The sequence below is a fragment of the Carassius auratus genome, unplaced genomic scaffold (genome assembly GCF_003368295.1).
Source record: "Carassius auratus strain Wakin unplaced genomic scaffold, ASM336829v1 scaf_tig00215390, whole genome shotgun sequence".
Lineage (NCBI taxonomy): Eukaryota > Metazoa > Chordata > Actinopteri > Cypriniformes > Cyprinidae > Carassius > Carassius auratus.
Genome location: NW_020528061.1, coordinates 64,219 through 84,370, shown reverse-complemented (window position 1 = coordinate 84,370; position 20,152 = coordinate 64,219). Strand labels below are relative to the sequence as shown.

Here is a 20,152-nt window from a genome sequence, read left to right as displayed (position 1 = left end):
TTTCTTCCTTATTTCCTTACTTCCTTTTTTCACTTCCCACCATTCCTTCCCCTTCCCCATTTCACTTTTAATTTTTTCCTTCGTTCCTTCCACTTTATGTTTATCTTCCCTTATCCTTTTCCTTCAAAAACTCCCTGCTCTTCCTTGTCTGGTCACAAACAAGCTCAAGAACAGTCATTGAGCAGTTTATGTTTGTCAATCTGGACATATGCAGTCAACAAAGATAGATGGGACAGGACGGGGAAATAGTGGCTGCTCAAGAAATTTAAAACTAGCATCATTCACACACACCCCCACCTCTCTCTGAGACACAGACACTCTAGAAAACACACACACAGAAGCCTCTCTTATGCCATCCCTCAGGCACTCGGGGGTGTGTGGGAGGATTTGAACTACTTTACCTGTGTTGCTCAACTGGAGTTTTGAAGCAAACATATTTTCCTTTCCTCTCCTTCTCCTTCTCCTCCCCTCCTCTCCTCTCCTCTCCTCTCCTCTCTCTCCTCTCTTCTCCTCTCCTCTCCTCTCTTTATTACGTCTTTTCTTCTAATTTCCTTCTTTTGTTCTTTTCATTCTTTCTTTTTTCTTCCCATTCCTTACCTACTCTTTCTTTTTATTATATTTCTGTACCTCTCTCTTCTTCCCTTCCCTTCCTTCCCTTCCCTTCCTTCCCTTCCCTTCCCTTCCTTCCCCTTCCCTTCCCTTCCCTTCCCTTCCCTTCCCTTCCCTTCCCTTCCCTTCCCTTCCCTTCCCTTCCCTTCCCTTCCCTTCCCTTCCCTTCCCTTCCCTTCCTTCCTCTCTTCTTACTTTTCCTTTTTTAAATTCCCTTCCAATCCTTTCTTTCTTCCTTATTTCCTTACTTCCTTTTTTCACTTCCCACCATTCCTTCCCCTTCCCCATTTCACTTTTAATTTTTTCCTTCGTTCCTTCCACTTTATGTTTATCTTCCCTTATCCTTTTCCTTCAAAAACTCCCTGCTCTTCCTTGTCTGGTCACAAACAAGCTCAAGAACAGTCATTGAGCAGTTTATGTTTGTCAATCTGGACATATGCAGTCAACAAAGATAGATGGGACAGGACGGGGAAATAGTGGCTGCTCAAGAAATTTAAAACTAGCATCATTCACACACACCCCCACCTCTCTCTGAGACACAGACACTCTAGAAAACACACACACAGACACACACTGCAGCCTCTAAGAAAAGCAGCTGCATCAGTTTTCAGAGCAGCGCTCTCCCCCCCGCCGCCTATCTCACTCTCTCCCAGTCTCATGCTCACCCACTCATTCTCCCTCCTCTTCTGCTTTCTCTCTGTTGCACATTGTAATGCTTTCGCTCTCTCTCTCTCTCTCTCTCTCTCTCTCTCATGTTTTCGCTCTTTCTCCATCTCCCTCTGCTTGCTTCTCTCACACTCTGTGTGCCTGTGTTTCTGCCAAGGTCTGAGTCTTTCAGTGTGGGAATGTAGCAAGCTCAGAGACAGGACTGCCTTTGAATTCTGGTGCAATGATGGATGCAGGGCAGAGGCTCGGATGTACACTCACAGAACGGGAGAAATAAGGGCTTGGGATTGGGAAAAGATCTGATGGATTTAACCCTCGCAGCCGTCTCTGCCTGATCACAGTACATGATTCTCCCCAGCTCTGCTGTTCTCTCCTGTGGGGTGGATTACCGGCTGCTCATGTCCACTGATGCACCGCTGTAGAGACTAGAGGGAAGATACAAGCTGCGTAGCCAGAGACGAAGTGCCGTGTCGGGGGAGAGAAAGAGAGACGCAGAGCTGTCCCTTGAGTGGAGCTGTGCTTCTGCCGCTACCTGAGTTTCTCCACACACACACACACACACACATATATATACACACACACTCACACACACATACAGAGGCAGGGCTGCGCCAGCCGCGACGAACGATGCGTTAATGCAGCTGTGAGAGAAGATCTGCAGCAGGGAGCTGCCCTCGCTCAAACACTCATGGATTTATAAGGAAAATTTGACTCTGGGCAGAACATCGACGGATCTGCAAAACTAAATTTTTGTTCTATTTTTCATCTCTATATATGGAGTGTCTTGGGAATTACCTTCGGTTCTATGGAAGCTGAACTAAAGAGAGGCTCATTCCCAAAACCTGCTCCCAAACCCAGTCCTCTTTGATTCCTGAACGAGTGTGTCTGTATGTGCGTGTATGTGTGAGTTTGTACTTGACTATTGGTGTCTTTTGAGCTTTAGGGTTTTTTATTGTTTTTGTAAAGAATAACTATTTATGTGTTCATATATTTTTATATATACATATATATACATATATATGTGTATATATATGCATATATATATAGGCTGATGTCTGCTGTGCTGTTCATATGAGTAATCAGTATTGCATGCATCTGTAGCTATAGAAGAGTGTTAAATGAATATTAATGAGATGCCCAGTTTTGGCTCCCTCCCCAGCCCCCTCCGCTGCTTGCACTACTTCCTGGCTGGGCCCTGAACCCCAGAAGCATGAGTGAGAGAACGGCACTTGGGGCCACCATGGAGACCATGACCCTGGAGGAGCCCGGGGGTGAACAAGCCTCTCCCCGGGCCCCAGGGCCCCTCCGCTGTGGCCCCTGTGCGGTGTGGCCCCGCCAGCAGACCTGGCTTTGTGTTGTGCCCCTACTGATGGGATTTGTGGGCCTAGGCCTCAGCCTGATGCTTCTAAAATGGATTGTGGTGGGCTCAGTGCAGGATTACGTCCCAACTGACCTGGTGGATGCCAATCGCATTGGACAAGACCCCATTTTTCTATCTAAACCTAGTGCCCTGCCCAAGGGTTCTGATGGCTCCACGTCTACCACTTCCGCCCCGTCCTCAGTGGCCCCGGGTTCAGTGACCCGAGCAGCTGAGGGTACAGGTACAGTGCTAAGGACTCAAATTGGGCAGTCCTCAAACCAGACGGCCAGTAGCAGTAGCAGCAGTGGAGGAGGTGGTGGAGCCTTAGGGGGAGGCTCAGAAAACATAGCTCCACACCTGCATAACAGAGTGGGAACGCGATTGACCAACACCACCACTGCCACCCGAGCCACCAATCCTGCCCCACCGGGAGGAAAAGAGGTGACACCACGCAACACCACTGTTCGTAAATCCAACGGGGAGGGTGGGAACCGAAATGCATCTCCTTCTGCACGGGCTGGGCCACCAAGTGCAAGTACGGCGACCAATACGATTATGACGAGCACAACCACCACCCAAACAGCCCAACCGACCTCCACCCTCGCATCCCCGTCCAAGCCTGGTCAACGCTGGAACCATGGGCGCTCCACTAAGGGCACCTCAACGAAGCCTACTCGCCCACACCATCGCTTCAGGACGCGTAAGTATGACCATCTAAACATTTCGATTGTATACATGCATGGATGTGGGTGCATAGATATGTTTGTTCGTGTGACCTCGTCCCACCGTCTTTGATGATGTGATTTTATGAAACACCTTTTTTTTCTTTCATACAGCCACATTATTTGGTAAGGTCTCATTGTTTTTCTGGCTTCAAATAAAATCATTTTCCAGCTTCTTATGCATCAGGATAGATACCTATTCTAGCTCTCTTCACAGCATTACAAAAGAGGCAGTCAAGCAGTCTAATAGTCTTCTTGCTTGCTGCTGAGTTCATTAGTTCTGCATGTTAATGAGAGCGCACATAGGCGACTGTTTTTCATCCGTCTTTATCCTCTCTGTATCATGTGGACACGGTGCTGCCCACTTGCCCTGTTTGTGTCATATCAGTTTTCAGGAATAATGACTCCTAGTGTTGCAGCTTCCGTTTTTCCCAATAGCATTAGCATGTTCTCCTATTTAAAGTAGGTCTGTTGTTAGAGAGAGATTTCGCCTGATCTAAAGCAGATATTCAAGGTGAGAGGAGGAGAGACAGATAGAAGGCAAAAGAGGAAGTGTAGTGCTGGAGAGGTTGCTGGCTGCTCTCGTCCTGTCAGTGGAGATCAGGTCTTAGGGTGGAGATTCCATTTAGATAAGTAAAGATATGAGTACTGCAGTAGGTATGGTAGGTAGACTGGATACACGCTAAGACACTCGCAGGGAGTGCACACACACACACACTAGAGAGAGTGTATACTAGAGAGAACTGAAGAAGAGAGATATGAGAGCACTACAAATGGAAAATTGTATTTACATTGTAATCTGTGTGTATACTGTATAACTCCATGTATGTCCATGTACATCTGTAGGATAATACTGTCAGTTCTAGTGTCAGCATTGCTATTTTGAAATTGTAGCTGTCAGGCAACAAGCTACTCATATTTTTGTCAAGCTAGTAGTTTGCTACATTAACGCTACCTATCCGGATACTTATATATGTATATTAATTATTCATGTATTTTACAATTTAGTTAGCTGTATTTGTCTGTAATAAAAATAGTGGGGGATTAATGAGCAATGTTTATTAGGGTTGCTATTTAGTATAAAAAGTAAAAGTAAAAACAGTTGATTGTAAAATATTATTGCAATTTAAAAGAAGAAGGCAATTGAAGTCTTTCTGAGGTTTTTTCTTTTAAATGAGCATTTTTATCAGTCTCCTATGATTAGATTCAGTAATTTCACTTTAATTGCAATAAGAAGGTTATCATTCAGTTATTGAATGCCTTATTTTTTTAAACTGTCCCATGTTATTTTCATAGGAGCCTGATAAAAATGCTCATTTAAAAGAAAAATCTGACATGGACTAAGAGGTTTTTGCATTTCAAGTCAGCAGCCATTGCTCCAGTCCTCAGTGTAAAGTGATTTTTCATAAACCCTTCTAATTTGCTGATTTTGGTGCATTTCTTTTCTTATTGATGTTGAAAATGAATTGATGTAGAATTATTTTTTTAAACAAGGATGCACTTCCAGTCTGTTAATTTGCATGAACCGTAAACAAATTAGTTCAATAAAATGAACCTGATATTGTAATGCTACTGTTTATCTGGAAGATATTTCAGGAGGGAACATTTTTAATTGTTCAACATTGGTAAAAGTAGCTTGTTACTGGAAAAGCTAGCCTATACTAATTTGAAAGAAGTCAATCTGCTTTCAAGCTACTGAATTAGTGAGGGTGAGTTAGTTATTCTCTAACACATGCACAATTCACTTATGAATCCTGAAATGAAGCAATGTCTAAACAAAATCCAAAAAAAGATGTCTTATTAGGGAATTTAGAATTAGGTTTAGTCTGCATGCTAATTTGATGTACTTCTGTAATCAAATCTGGAACGTTGTTTATTTATAAAGCAAGGTGTTAAAAGCAGGCCATCAATTTTGTGTCAGCAACAATTAGTTAGCGTGGAGTTTGAATGTCCTCCAGCCCTGGGACTTTAAACAGCCCCTTACAGTTAGAATACAGTTGCAGAGATAACTTAAATGCATTTTGCATTAGTGCTCCTGCTTCTTCTTCAATAACCATAACTTGGAAATCCCAGAGAGGTTTATAGCATATACAAATCTAAGCAGTTAACCATGGTTTGTGTGTTCTCATAGGGAAACAAGTCAAGATCTGCTTCTTTATGCCTCTAGGCAATGTTCCCAATAACTGACTTTTATCTTAAAAAATATATATGTTTTTTTTTCTTTTTTTTTCTGTTGTTACGTGTGAATATGTAAACTGAATGCAACACCCTAGTCAACAGTGAGAACATAGCGAGCTGCTTGTATAAAAAGAAGATGATGTATAATTTAATACCACACATTCTCTCTTTCACATTGGAGTGAATTTTCTCTTGAGCTGAATGTGCCCTGGAGCGAATACTGATAAGGGAAAGGTGGGGGGACAAAGGAGGGCCCTGACCCTGGGGCCAGAGAAGGACAAGAAACCATGCTTTTTTGGCCAAGCTTCTTGCAGACCACATGGCTGTCTTTTTTATTTATTAATACACTGACATTTTCTGTGTCAGGGTTATTAAAAAAATTCACAGAACTTGTGACAAAGGTTTTATGGGTGGGCCCTTTTCCCAGTTTATATTTCCATAAAGCAGTGTTTCTCAAGTTGTGATTCCTGACCCCAAAACAAATATTAAAATGGCTGCTAAAAAACAAGCAAGCAAAATATATATTAGTTTGGTGTTGGGGACATTTTTAAATGTTTTTGAATGCTTACCGAGGCTGCATTTATTTGATTAACAATGCAGTAAAACTGTAACGTTCTCAATAGCATTATCATGTGCTCCTATTTTAAATTATGAAATATTATTACTGTTTAAAATGAATCCAGTCTTCAGTGTCACATGGTCCTTTAGAAATCATTCTAATATGCTGATTGAGTACTTAACAAATCATATCCCATCGTAGTTGAAAATGGTAGTGCTGCCTAAAAAAAAAAAATATATATATATATATATATATATATATATGTGTATGTACTCTTTTTTTTTTTTTTTTTTTTTTTTACTAACTATTAATTAACTTGACCAAAAACCCACTCACAGCCAGGGTTTATGTCAAATGTGCCAGGTTTGCCCACATGACAAAAATGGACAGAAAGTACTGTATATGTGTATGATGCACTAATGCAGTGATATGCTTTTTTTAACAGTGTGCAGTTCAGAAACACTTTCCGAAAGTGTATGAAATTTCTATATATTGTGAAATATGAGATGGTTGGAATAGATCTGCATCAAACAAGGGAGGTGTTATTGCTGGGCCAAGCTGTTTTATGAATAGAAATGGCAAATAGAAAAAGAGTAGTGGACTGTAAGTTGGATTTTGAATTTGCAATATTGTGTCGGGTAATACATCACTGTATAATATAATACAAGCCCGTTCCGCCCCTGCTTGGACTTTCTCTCTGAGGATCGTCTTAGAGGGAGCATGATGAAATGCACTGGTAGCGGCCATGTGCGAACGCATTCATCTTTACGACTGCAAAATGATCTCATGTTTTAGTGGGACTTGTATGGTAATGCACCGGGAGAGACTATGTTGTATTTTCCATAGGATCCCAATTGAATAAGCAAGACACTAACATCATTTTGAAATTGCCCCAATGCGAGTGCATCTCTCATTCGTATCTGTATTATTATCTGATTGTTCTGAAGGATGACATGCAGCCGTCCATTAGCCGCAGCGCTGAAACCTGAGCCGCTCATCTTCTTCCCTACCTTCCTACTCCATTTCTTTCTCCCTGATGCACGTCGTCCTCCGCCTTTACGTTTCCTGCTCTAATATTATCATTTTATTCTCTTCTCCTCCTCCTCTTTATCCTTATTTCCTTTTCCCTCTCTCCCCCTGTCTGCATGCCTGAGTTTCCTGTATGTGTTTTTCACAGTTGGTCTCTATGTCCTATCTATGTTCGGGGTTGATTTGGCTCAGGGGCCAAGCCTCATTACTTCCTGTGTAAGGAGGCAGTGGGCGGCTGGTGCTCTAAATGCAGCTGGCTATCTGCCTTTGGGGGGCGGGGATGCTTCTTCTCTGACACATCATTGTGATTCCACGCACACCTTACGCAGCACAGTCGGAAACCGGCGTGGTTAAGCGGATTTTGTCAGGTATGAAAGTGCAGCGGCATCGGGAGAGAAACACCGAAAACATGTCAGGCTAAAGCCTGGGGAAAAACATTGCCAGAAAATTACACTCTGACTGCTAAAATAGAAGGCTCAAGGATGAGAAAAGCTCTGATGTGGCGATTAATAATTTTGACGTGCTAACACGTAGCATGCACTCAAGTACGCCGTACGCTGCAATCCCTGTGGCTCCTGAGGGGAAGGTGTACCATAAAATCATACACAGGGATTAAAGACAGAAATCCATTTAGCGCCGTCTCATGGGAGGTCAGCGAGGCTTTTGCCTGGGCCAAGAGAGCGTAGTTCCAGCTGCTGCTGCCACATTGCTCTCCCCAGATACCAGCAACAGGGTTGCCACGTGATGTGTGACCACCAATCACAACCTTAGAGCCTCAAAGAGTGAGAGATGAACCTTGAGGGAGAACTTCTCACTCCACCTGATGTTTTCCAGGCCACTCCGAAATGAAGGATTGCTTTTATCTTGCAGATTAGCTGACTTTTATCAGCAAAAAGTGACGTGACATTTTCAGCAGACTTCCAAGTTGTCCTCATGGTCTTTGTGTAACTGTGCACTTACAGACAGTCCTCTCCGGAGCGGCCTTGTTTGTTAGTGACATTTTAGTACGCCGTGAGCGCCGGGGCTCGCTCCTCTGTCTGGAGAGAGGGCGAGATTAATGCGCCCCAATGTGTACTTGCGGTAAGTGGCAGTGAAGGCCATCTTAGGCTTCTTTAATGTCACCGTGTGATTTATGTGGACAAAATGTCCACTGGGAAGCCTAGAGTTTGGGGGGTGGGTGGGGGGACGGATGTCGCAGTGTGAGCTAAAATATTAATGCTCAGAAAGAGAAACATGTAGAACGCATGTGGCAGGAAGTGTAAATAATTGATCAGGCCTCTTTTTATAAGTGGTAGGGATGTCCCATTCCAAGCACTGGGAAATGGAGTCATGTGTGCATGTTTTTCACCGCAAAATAGACTTTCAACATAAGTGATATAATGGAGCATTTCATGGGCAAACACACAATGCCACAACCTGCTTGTACCCATTACGCTGAGACAGCCAGCACTTCTGTTATCCTTTTGTAATCCACAGATCGAACTTACAAAAACAATCCTGTGCATAGAAAGACAATATCTCAAAGACATTGGTTATTTGGTAACTGTAAATTCTGGTCAAGTCTGGTTTGTACACGCTTGGTGACCAAATCAGAGGTTTTTCTAGCCTTTTTTTTAATCAAAACTGGGGCAAAGGTCCTCTATCAAAAAAAAGTGTCCCTATATATATATTTGGATTGTCATTGCTTGCAGTAGAGAGTTGTTCAGAATCTGCATGCACAATAAATAGCTGCTTCATCATTGACAAACAAAAGAAGACATTTGCAAGCTTTGTTTCCCGCAGTGGAATGCAAATATACACATCTCATCCAGTGCTCTTTTCGTTTTTTTGCTCTTAAAGTGTCCCATTACTATTTTGGTGTGAGAATCAGCTGCAAATGATTCAGTGCCTGAGTGAACTATCTGAATAATTCATATGAAATCTAAAACAATCATCAAACAAGGATTTATCAGCATTATTTTACTGGGGCACAGCTGTATTTCACTGGGGCTTGTGGCCCAGTAAAAATGCCCCTGTTCCAAACCTGTATGGCTGGCTTTCTTCTGTGAAGACACTACAGGAGATTTTTTTAAGAAGGTCCTGGTTGCTTTCAAGCTTCAAATAAGCTCCATAAAAGTGGTCAATGTGACTTTTAGCACTTTATTCCAAGTCTTCTGAAAGCATACAATAGTTCTGTGTAAGAAAAGGACCGTGTGTCTATGTTGATCTCTTATTCTTTGGTCTCTTATTGCCTTTCCCACCACCTACCCATTAGTGCATAGGCTGGAACTCACATCTTGTCCTATAACAAGATATGACATGACATTATTGCATACGGCTGTGGCAGAGTAAAGGGGATTACGGTTCAGTTATTGCATATCCTCTGTATTGAATTACACAAGTTATCAGCTCACCTCTGAATGGATAGATAAGCATAGATAGAAGTGACATTTGGGCTTTCTGCACCTGGTACTTTGGAATGCTCATAAGAGTTAAAAGAGAGTGCTCGTAGAGGCTAAAGTATTTAGAGAAGAATGGTACTGTATATATTTGTGGATGGAGACTCCATTTTGACACTCTTCTCTAGCTAGAGTTGGTGCATTGGCCTGTGGGGAGAGCAGGTGCTGTCAGATGACTGCATTGAGATGCTTTGCAGGCTCATTCTGCTACGCTGCATCATTCACCTGGGCTGAACGCATAACCATTTTTATTAAATTGTTAAAGAAAATGGTAAATGAATATATATTTTAACTCTATTTCATTTATTTGTTTAGTGCTTTTCATTGTACGCAATGTTTAGATAGTATAGCTTACTTTTTTTGATATAACAATCACAAGTCACTTTAATGTATGTATACAGTATATATATATATATATATATATATATATATATATATATATATATATATATATATATATATATATATATATATAGTTTTCTTAGGAAAAAATGTTTTGTGAAGTGAAATGCATTAAATGAATTATATTTATAAAGCTTACTTTAATCATTATGAGCACCCCATTGGACCTGGTGGCCTCTAGAATCTTCCCAGTTTCACCCCATTAGTGGTGGCCTTGAATATTGCTTTTTTAAATTATGTCCTTCTGTTATTATATTCTGTTAATTATATTCTGCAGTTTTGCTGTGCTGAAAACCTCAAAAGGTCTTGCTTATAACAAATGACACATTCTTATCAAATAGCTTACTTTAAGACCTTTTTAATGAAGGAGAATATATTCCTCAGTGCACCTCATATACATATATAAGGCCGGTAATATTGAGCATTCAATTACAAATGGGCTTAATTTGTGAGGAATTAAGCAAAGAATGATTTTAAGAGCAACCTACAGGCTAAAACTTTTCCCCCCCTTTCTTAGCAGAAGATGAAACAAAAAATTGATTCTGAATGCATGAAAAATCGAAACTGTAAACACTGTAATCAGAAAATGATTATTATTGCTACTAGTAGACATTGTTTGGAAAATGAGCTGTGATTGTATACATCTGTGTTCAGAAAAATGATGAAAGAAAGAGTAAACATGGCTTTTGTTTTGTATTAAATGTATTTGTAGGATTTGTAGTCTTTGTACATATACAGTCTGTGTGTGTACAAGCATGTGTGGGCGATGAAAGTGAGCAGAGACGTCCAGAGCAGCGGTGTTGGGCTCATTGGTGTAATCCTGGCAGGGTAAAAGCTTCGAAGGGATAATGTAAACGACTCCAAGCTCAATGTTGTGCTCACCCCCAAACTCTGGCTCTCCTCTAATCTCCCATCTTCCATGTTTATCTCCCTTCCTCATTCCCTTCTGTTTCCCAGTTACGATCCATGACCCGGGCATGCTGCGTTCCGCCCCAAAACAAAGTTTGCATATCTCATGAATAATGAGCGGAAGAAATGCGAGCCTTAGTGACTACACGAAGGGCTTCTCAACCTGTCAGGCAACAGTGTAAATTATAAAATAGGATGCTCTGCTGAGGATCTTCTCTCCACAACATCTCTCACTTTCCATTTGAAGTGAAATATTAAATCATTGATAGTTGAGTTACACACCAACAATACCAAGCATTTCTTGAAGCACCTGTCGCAGACAGACAGAAAGAAACTCCAGTGCGGGGAATGTGTTTGATCTGCTCAACATGCAACAAAGCACATAAAAATAGCTCTGTAAAAAAAATGTAGGAAGATGCACTTTGACGTTGACGCGCTCTGGAGTGATGCCTTACTTGCAGTCATTTGCCAAGCATGACATGTAGTTTGTTCCTTTTACCTGAATATACTTGTTTTTCACATCCAGGTACAAATTCAGGTGTCGGGAATGATTTGTTCCTCCCAAATATTTCTGGATTTATTCTCTACTGTATTGCTTTTTAAACTGGTCATTTTTCTCTCTCTCAGCGTGTGCCACATTTGCCAGCATTTTTCCAAATATCTTTGTCTTAGAAAAAAATCTTTATAGATCAGAAGTGGCATGGTTTTGGGGCTCTTCTGGCAGCCATGGTTAATTTGGCACACTTAGTAATCTTTACCAGGTAGTGTACTGCAGAAATGTCTGCAATTGCATTCAGCTCCCCCTGTGGTGCTGGCTTAGATGTCATTACTTATGGATTTCAGACGGCAGATTTATGGTGCTGCCATCAGGTTCTTGCAAGTGCGGTATGCGAAAATGTGTGTGTTTTATGTGTACCAAGGGCTGGGCGATATGGTCTGAAATGTTATCACAATATGTTTTCCGTATCTTATGATAGTGATATTTTTCGCAATATAAATTGACTGTTAATCAGCAATAAAATGGTTAGTACATGGATTTTAGACCTAGACCATCTTACTTATTCACAATCTGACTCTAGCTACCTTTTAGCAACTTAATATTTTAAAATGTACTTAAAATATAACAATTTATTTGCAACAAAACATTGCAATTTTATTTTATTTTATTAATTTTTCAAATAAGATTCTGTACAACAGAACTGTGTAAATGGTTGATACTATTTAAAATTTTCTGGGTTTCTCAGCAGCGGAAGTCATCATAGTTGGGTTAATTTTGATAAAATAAAACCCAAACCCAAATTATTGAAAAATAATTTTTTGCATTCCCATTTGCTCAAATAGCAAAAGAAAAACTTTCAAAAAAAGAGATTGATATTGGCATTCAGAAGCGAGAACAGTGTCAAATTTACCGTCCCTCCTATAGATGCTGCATTAGAAACACCCTTGCATTAGCCTTAACTTTTTTGTAATTTGATGAAAAGGTGATAATACATAGAAAAGTGTTATAAATGTACATTTAAAAAAAAGTAAAACAAAAAAAAAACTTGTGCAATTATGTTGCTGATGCCTGTTAAATGCGTCATAACATTATTGTGAAAAGGGTCAATAGCAATATTATTATTATTATTATTATTATTATATACATTTCTTTCATATTTTTATTTTGGCAGTTTTCTCTGACAAACGGTAGTTTCACAAAAGCTTGTAAAGTGACTCTCAGAGCAACTCTGGAGAGGAAGTTTATGACTGTCCTCGTATAGCGAGACAGCAGATGCTGAAGTATTAGGTATTAGATGCTGAAGTATTAGTATTAGTCAGTATTAAGTGTGTTTGAGTCTGTAGGTGAAACTATGGCACTCATTCACACAGAAACATGCAGAACATGTAGACATATTAGTAGCATGCACTGATTTTTATTTCTGTTGCGTGATCGACTGTTAGACTGAACCATAGCAAGTAAATATGTCCAGAGCTTATAACTTTTGCTGACATACATATTTTTTTTGTGATCTTGATATCATTTATCACCCAGGACTATGGGTACCTACATACAACTATATACAACTCACATGTTTACTTGGGTTCACATGACTACTAATTTTCCAGAAAAGTAGCCAGCTAGTAGAATATTCACAGGTCAGTGTTTACCTTATGAATATGACTCACCATACGCCTTGCAGCATCAGCGGTCTTTGCTGTTTTTGGCAAGTCCAACACTGTGTTAACGGAGAGTGTGTGAGGGGAGAGAATGTCCACGCAGCTGAGATGACGTGGGTGAGAAACAAAAGCGTGCATCATCTCCATTGCCAGATTCATGCTGTTTGCATTGCCGTGCACAAACAGTCATGTCTCAGTCGTGTAATTTCTGTCAGCCTCTTCGTGACATGATTCGTTTTTAAGCTTGCAAGAATGTTTTACTTATCTGTGAACATGGAGCATGTCAGTTGCCAGTGTGATTTGCTTACAGTATAACATGTTTATGAGTGCAGGGTGTTGTTTTTATTTTTATTTTTATTTTTAACAATTCCATAAACATTTTTGTGGCTTTATTTAGACTTTAAAACACTTTAAAACACTTTCTAAATATGCTTTTAAAGGTTACAATACAAAGCTAATGTCCTGCAGCCCTACTAGGATGCAGTGTGTGAATTGAGGAATATTGCTCCTGCTGTTGCCAGTTATTGCACAAATGCAACTGCACTCATGTGATCTAGAATTAGTCAACACAGCCTCAAAATGTCGACTCTGGAAGAACTAAATGAGTCAATGCAACCCCTAACGTTTACTCACATACCTGAAGTTCATGAAGCACTTAGGCTGTAGAGTTCAAAGACTCCCCTTTTCACCTAGTCAAACATGCACATCTCTGCAAATATTTTTCAGTCTGCTTTCTCGCTCTTCGTTGCTTGGTTGTAGGCGTGCTGTGCATACTGGCCCTTCAACATTAAATATGAGCACTTTGATCCCAGCATGGCATACTGCTCTGCAGGAATATGATAAGATGTGCTCAAGCATGCCGTCTCAAGTAAAATTAAGGCTAGTGGCCTTTCCCACACCTGTCTTATCTGTGCATGCGTTTGTGTGTGTGTGTCTCCCCTCTGGAACTCATTCAGCCATCTGGATGGAAGCACTGCTAATGTTTCCTTTGTGAGTGGCTCCCCTCCGTCCTTTGTGAGGGCAAACATCACAGTGTGGATGCGGTTTGCCATCTATCCATTCGTCCAGCGAGCTTCAGAGGGAATAATAAAGATTAAGAAAAGATATGGTTAAGAGATTTGAGAGTCACGGTAAAAAGATGGAATTCCCTTTCTGCCCAACAGCAACCCTTTTTTGTTAAAATATATATATTTTTCCTCTTCAAGAGCAGTGCACATCTTTTCAATGTGCACCATGACAGCTATAACTGTGTGTGAGATGATTTTAGCATGGCAGCGGGTGCTGAAAATGTTATGCTGGCTGTGGCAATGAATGCGTGTTTTATGTATTTATTCACCTTAGTTTTGGGTCAATATGTTTTTTTGACAGGTCTCTTATGCTCACCAAGGCTTTGTTATTAATCAAAATACATTAAAACAGTAATATTGTGCTATTTAATGGTACTGTACATGCTTTTTTCTATTCAAGGTGTACTGTGGCAGCTATAGATGTATGTGTGAGATCCTGTTTTCAGCATGCAGTCTACTGAAAGCAATCTGTGTGACATGGGTTGTGGGACGATGGACGATTTTTTGTTCTGTCAGGGAGCTCAGTTAGTCCTGAGAGTAGTGAAACGGCCTCAAGGCAGCGTGTTTATAACAGAGCAGTAGAGAGGGAAGGGCTCTGATGCTTGCCTCTCAGTGCTCAATGTCAAAGGCCAGGCAGAGACACTTGTTGTGGTAGATTGCTTGGAGATTGGTTAGATTGCCAATACTTTTTGTGTATGACCATTCGAGAGAGTCAGGGTTTGTATGTGTGTGAGAGGGGAAAAAAAGTGTTTGTTTTACATGTTTGGGAGGAGCTAAATATATTTACAGGGAGTCTGTGGTTCAGGCAAGCTCAATCTTGCTTCAGGTCAAGCCCAGGGCGAATCCATCACGAGCTTGGTGTGCATGGGGGAAAAAAAAAATCAGCACTTGGGTTTTTTGGTAATCTGCAACAGCTGTGTGGTTTGCGGACTATTCAATAAATACCATGTGTGTGTTTGGGTGCGTTTTCTAGATTATGTCATTTGCATTCGTGTGCGTGTATATGGGCAACGCCAGTTTGTCCAGATGTGGCCAGCTGGGGATCTGGTGTCCTAGATAAGCATGTGCTTGACTCCTCCAGGGCTACATCAGTGAGCTCTGCTTTTGGCCGTGGCTTTGGGCTCTGAGTGTCATCTCTCATTACAGATGCAGTGCTATACTTACCATACACACAGGAGAGAAGCATGAAGCATGTTCTCTGTTTACTAATCAGACAAATATTACACACAGTCTGCTTGTGGTCACAATAAAGCATTTGATTGGAGTAATGGTGATGTTGAAACATGTAATGCGATATATATAGTAAATAATACATTTCCATATATAACATGGGAAACTATTGATTATATTTTACAGTATACTACAATATATGCATAGACCATATGTTGATACATATTAAAATATATACAGCCATTAAAACTGCAATACATTTTGTACATGTAATAGCTTTATTTGAAACACTTGACATAAAGCTGACCACTTATTTATTATCTTTTCTCACCTTCATTGCTTGCATAGCTAAACGTTTCATGTATGACAATGTGTGATATTAGGTGTAAATGTGAAATACACACACACACATACACTGATATATAAGTAGTGTAGCATTTTTCAATATATGGAAAGCAGCAACTACTTATGTATTGTTCATTGTTTATATATTATTCTGTACATTTTCAATATAGCGTAAACAACTTAATATATTTCTTTGTTAATTAAAATACATTAGCATGAGCCCTTTGTGGTAGAAGCCATAACTATACCCAGATATGCAATGTATGTCAGTGATATACAGTATGATAAAATATACTGGATATTTAGTCCCATAGTGGAAACATATCAGCTGATATTATATATTTTGCATTTCCATAGAAACACTAACCAGTTTTTAACACTTTTAAGTAATGTAATCTTTATATATATATAAAAAATAATTAATATCCATTCTTATTGACAAAATTTCAATTTCTTGTCTAACAGTCACAACATGAAAATAATTATCAACATATCTTTTTCGTATTTTAATATCGCATGCAACATCTCACAGCAAAATACTTTTTAGATTTTTGCATACATCATACATATTTACAGAAATGCTTCACCAGCTAAGCAATTATTTTTTAGGGATGCTATACTAAAGCTTTCTCTTGATATTATGGAGCCGCTTGGTAGAGGCAGGTGAGATTCTTCCTTTTTGTCCTCTGTCAGGACTGCACAGGACAAACATTGCTCTAAGGGCAAGAACGAAAGGCAGATTAATGCAGCGGGATTGAATATTTTATATCAAATGTATTAAAGCCTCATACCCCCTCACTCTTTTTCCATCAGTCTGTAGTCACAGGTCCTACAGGGTGACTTTGACTCGAGCTGATCCCAGGACTCACACTCTTGTTTGTCTAATTTTCTTACCAAGTTATTAGATCACCCCACCCTACACCTTCTGTTTGGTTTGTGTTTTTGTAAATTTATGATATAAAATATCACTGCTGTACGGCAGTGTGATGGTCTTTCTTCATCTCGCGCTCAGGTTTGCGTGCATTCAGTGTATGCTTGAAGAAATATCCATCTGTTTTTGTTTCAGTGTTATTTCTGCCTGTTCACTCATTTCACCTAGAGTGGAGGCTTAAATCATAGCTACACAATAGACATGATATGATATGTTTGACATGATATGTTTGCGCCATGCCTGCAGTTTGTAAATCTTGTTTAAGAGGATTAGGCTTGACAGCGTCTGCCTCTGTGAGGTCTGCTTAGCAGCGGATGACGCCTGAATGATGCATGTCGGGGGTGTCATGACATTGTGATACTGCACCTCTCGCTATCACCCCCTGCTGGCCTGGAGGAACATTGGGGGCTCTTCTGATTGACACTGGACCCTCCCATAGACAATGAAAGAATCAAAGGGCCCGCATCACAAAACACACTCTCCCACTCATGTGTAATGAGAGCACTTCAGCAACTGTTGCGCCTGATGCTCCGATTTGACCAGCACTTTGCCTTAGACATAAAGGAATGCCAGAGATCGCATTCCTCATAGTGCAGAGATCAAAGTGATATATTCTCTCTAACGCAGTGAATTAAATCTCAGTGCACCTTGCCAGTGGTAAGGGTGTATTTAAGTCTGGCCACACACGCTCATTCGATCACTGGCTGCAGTGGCAGCTGCTATGCCTGGGTTGTGTTTTTCTCCTTGCTCGGGCTTATTCATTATGCATACTGTTTAAAATGTCACTCTCCATTTACTGCTGGTCCTAAAGCCCTGGGGCTTTGTGCTGAGTAAAGTGTATCCTCTGAGTTCCCATGTGTCTGCTGTTTCTCTGTGTTGTTCTCCCGTACTCGTCTCTTGATGGGGATGGAATGCTATCCATTCTGCTTTCTGTCCCTTCTTGTATGTCTCTCTCGGTTCCTCTTCATCTCCCTTTACTGCATATGGCTGTCGGTGTCTCTTTCGTACTCTCTGTGGTGATATGGTGTTCTTTTCAGCCTTTACTTCTTTTGCTTTTTATCCCCCTGCAGCTTCTCGCTCGGTTAGGTACATCAGCCGCTGGCTCAGTATTTTATTAAAATTCTTGTATTTTGTCAAGGCTGCATGATAACAATTAGCTGTTGGACTATGCAGCAAGTTAAAGCATAGCTTTTAATAAAGATAACATTAATCAATATGGTTACAAGGATGCTTTCAATGTGGAAGATAATGTAGCTTAGTGTAGAGTAAATACACTACTGTTCAAAAGTTTGAGGTCTGTAAAGAAGTCTCTGCTCACCAGAGCTGCATTTATTTGTTCAAAACTATAGTAAATATAGTAATATAGCAATATTGTGGAAAATTACTATTTATACTATTACTATTATTTATATTACATTTTAATGTCTTTTAAAATTTAATATATGCATGATGGCAAAGGGATTTTTAGTACTCATTACTCCAGTCTTCAGTGTCACTTCAGAAATCACTCTAAATGATTTGGTGGTCAAGAAACATTTATTCTCATTATCAGTGTTGAAAACAATTCTGCTGAAACATTTTTTTGTGTGTTTTATATATATATATATATATATATATATATATATATATATATATATATATATATATATATATATATATATATATATATATATATATATATATATATATATATATATATATAGTAACATTCTAAATTTAATTTTTTAATCAGTTTAATGTGTACTTGTTGAAGAAAAGTGTTAATCTCCTTAAAAAATATCTTACTGACACCAAACTTTTGAAAGGTAGTGTATGTGTTGTTGTCACATTTAAAGGAAGTATGTTAACCTCATATCCTTTTAAATGTGTATTTATTACCTACTTCTGTTTACCAAAAAAAAAAAAAAAAAAAAAATCTATATATATATATATATATATATATATATATATATATATATATATTATAATAGTGATTTGTGATTAATGTGAAAAATCTATGTTTACTCAGCCCAATAAATAACACTAAAAGCACCATATTACTAGTCCATACAACATGTGCAATATAATCCAAGTTCAAGCAACATGATAGCTTTACATGAGCAACAGACAGATTTAACACATTATTCACTGATAATCTTTCCCTCCAGTGAGCTGTTAACTCGAGAACCACTGTGAACGGATCATTGAGCCAGTGAGTTGAACATGACAACTGAATTGGTGAACTAATCATTCTTTTGAAGGGTTAAGCTTTGTGAACCGTTTGATCCAGTTTACTAATCAGATTGAATAATTCATGGGTAGATGAATTTACATTTTTTAAACTGTTGCTTTAAAGAACAATTTCTACCTGATCTGACCTTAGCCTATGATTGTTCAGTTTGTTCAGTCAAGTTAAGTGTTATTTAAACTGGAACAAACCATTTAGTTTAGTTGATTCTACATGCATATTTTGAAAGACATTTGAAGCACATTTTTAGGTTACCTGACAAAACATTCTCTCGGTGTAGCTGGAATTTCTTAATATGCTTAGTGCCAAGACTTTAGCGTCAGCTAAAAAGTGTGCAGAATGTGACGCCAAAGCCCTGTGCCCTGCCCTCTCTCTGCTCAGAACTTTACATAAATAAAATAAATATAAGAAGTCTGCAGTTTCAGTGAGCAATAACATCTGTTCCAGCCCACTATATTCATTTTCTATTATATCTCTCTCTGACCTGTTCTCACTTACCACAGTATGTAAACATGGGGCCTGTCAGCAATACAAAAGAGGACAAAGAGGAAAAGATTTTCTTTGCCAATAGCTGTTAACATGAGGAGAGCTGTCTAATGGTGGTGGTGCTGAAACAATGTAACTCCGGAGTGCTTTGGCAGACAGGGAGCTGTCCAGTGCTGAAATCTGAGGCCTCGAATGGAGTGGCAGAGCGGAAGCTGCAGTGTTTTTGCTTCTCTTCGTGTGTTTGTGTGTGTGAAGAGAGTGCAGAAGAGAGGTCAATTGGAGTTGCATTGTTTCACATGGCCGGGCTCTGCTTTAGAAGCCAATTATGCTGTAATTCTACAGCCTGAGCAGGTGATTTCTCATCTCTCTACCGTCTGTGATAGCTGTACTGAAGAGTCGGTCCACTGTGAACAGTTCCAATAAGCTTTCCACTATTCCATCAGAGCTAAAACAGCCCAGGGACTGCTGCCAGGAGGTATGTTTGTGTGCCGTATGTGAGTGTAGATGTACATGTGTGTGCTCAAAGTGAGACTTGGGTGGTTCTGCGAGTACAAATGCCATATGTTACAATTTCTGTGATATATATCTTGCAGTCTGTGTGTGGTTGAAAGTTCATGGCACCAAGTGTGCTAGCGGGGTGCACCCCTGCAGTTTGAACAATGCACAAAAATAACTCAGAGACAGGCAGTAAGGTTAAAAGTTCGAAGTGATACAGTGCCTCACTGGAAAATTAAACATTTCCTCACCCTTACACCGTTTCAAACCTTACTTTTGTTCTGTAGTCTATAGGATTCATTTGCTAAATTTCAAGTCATTTTAAAGACATATGAAAGACTGTAATCTGTAGTTCAAATTAATTACTGAAGGTTTCAATTTTGTTTTGATCACAAGATGCAC

General features: G+C 39.7%; 1 protein-coding gene across 1 annotated transcript in view; it reads left to right on the top strand.

Moving 5' to 3' along the window:
• The first annotated feature begins 1,344 nt into the window (after positions 1-1,344).
• The window catches only part of LOC113094473 (pro-neuregulin-3, membrane-bound isoform-like), a 75,972-nt gene continuing 57,164 nt past the window's right edge, over positions 1,345-20,152 (top strand). Inside the window, exon 1 of the mRNA XM_026260084.1 lies at positions 1,345-3,335. Within this exon, the coding sequence (XP_026115869.1) occupies positions 2,486-3,335 (850 nt within the window). The 5' untranslated portion in view covers positions 1,345-2,485. The remainder of the gene's footprint in view (positions 3,336-20,152) is intronic.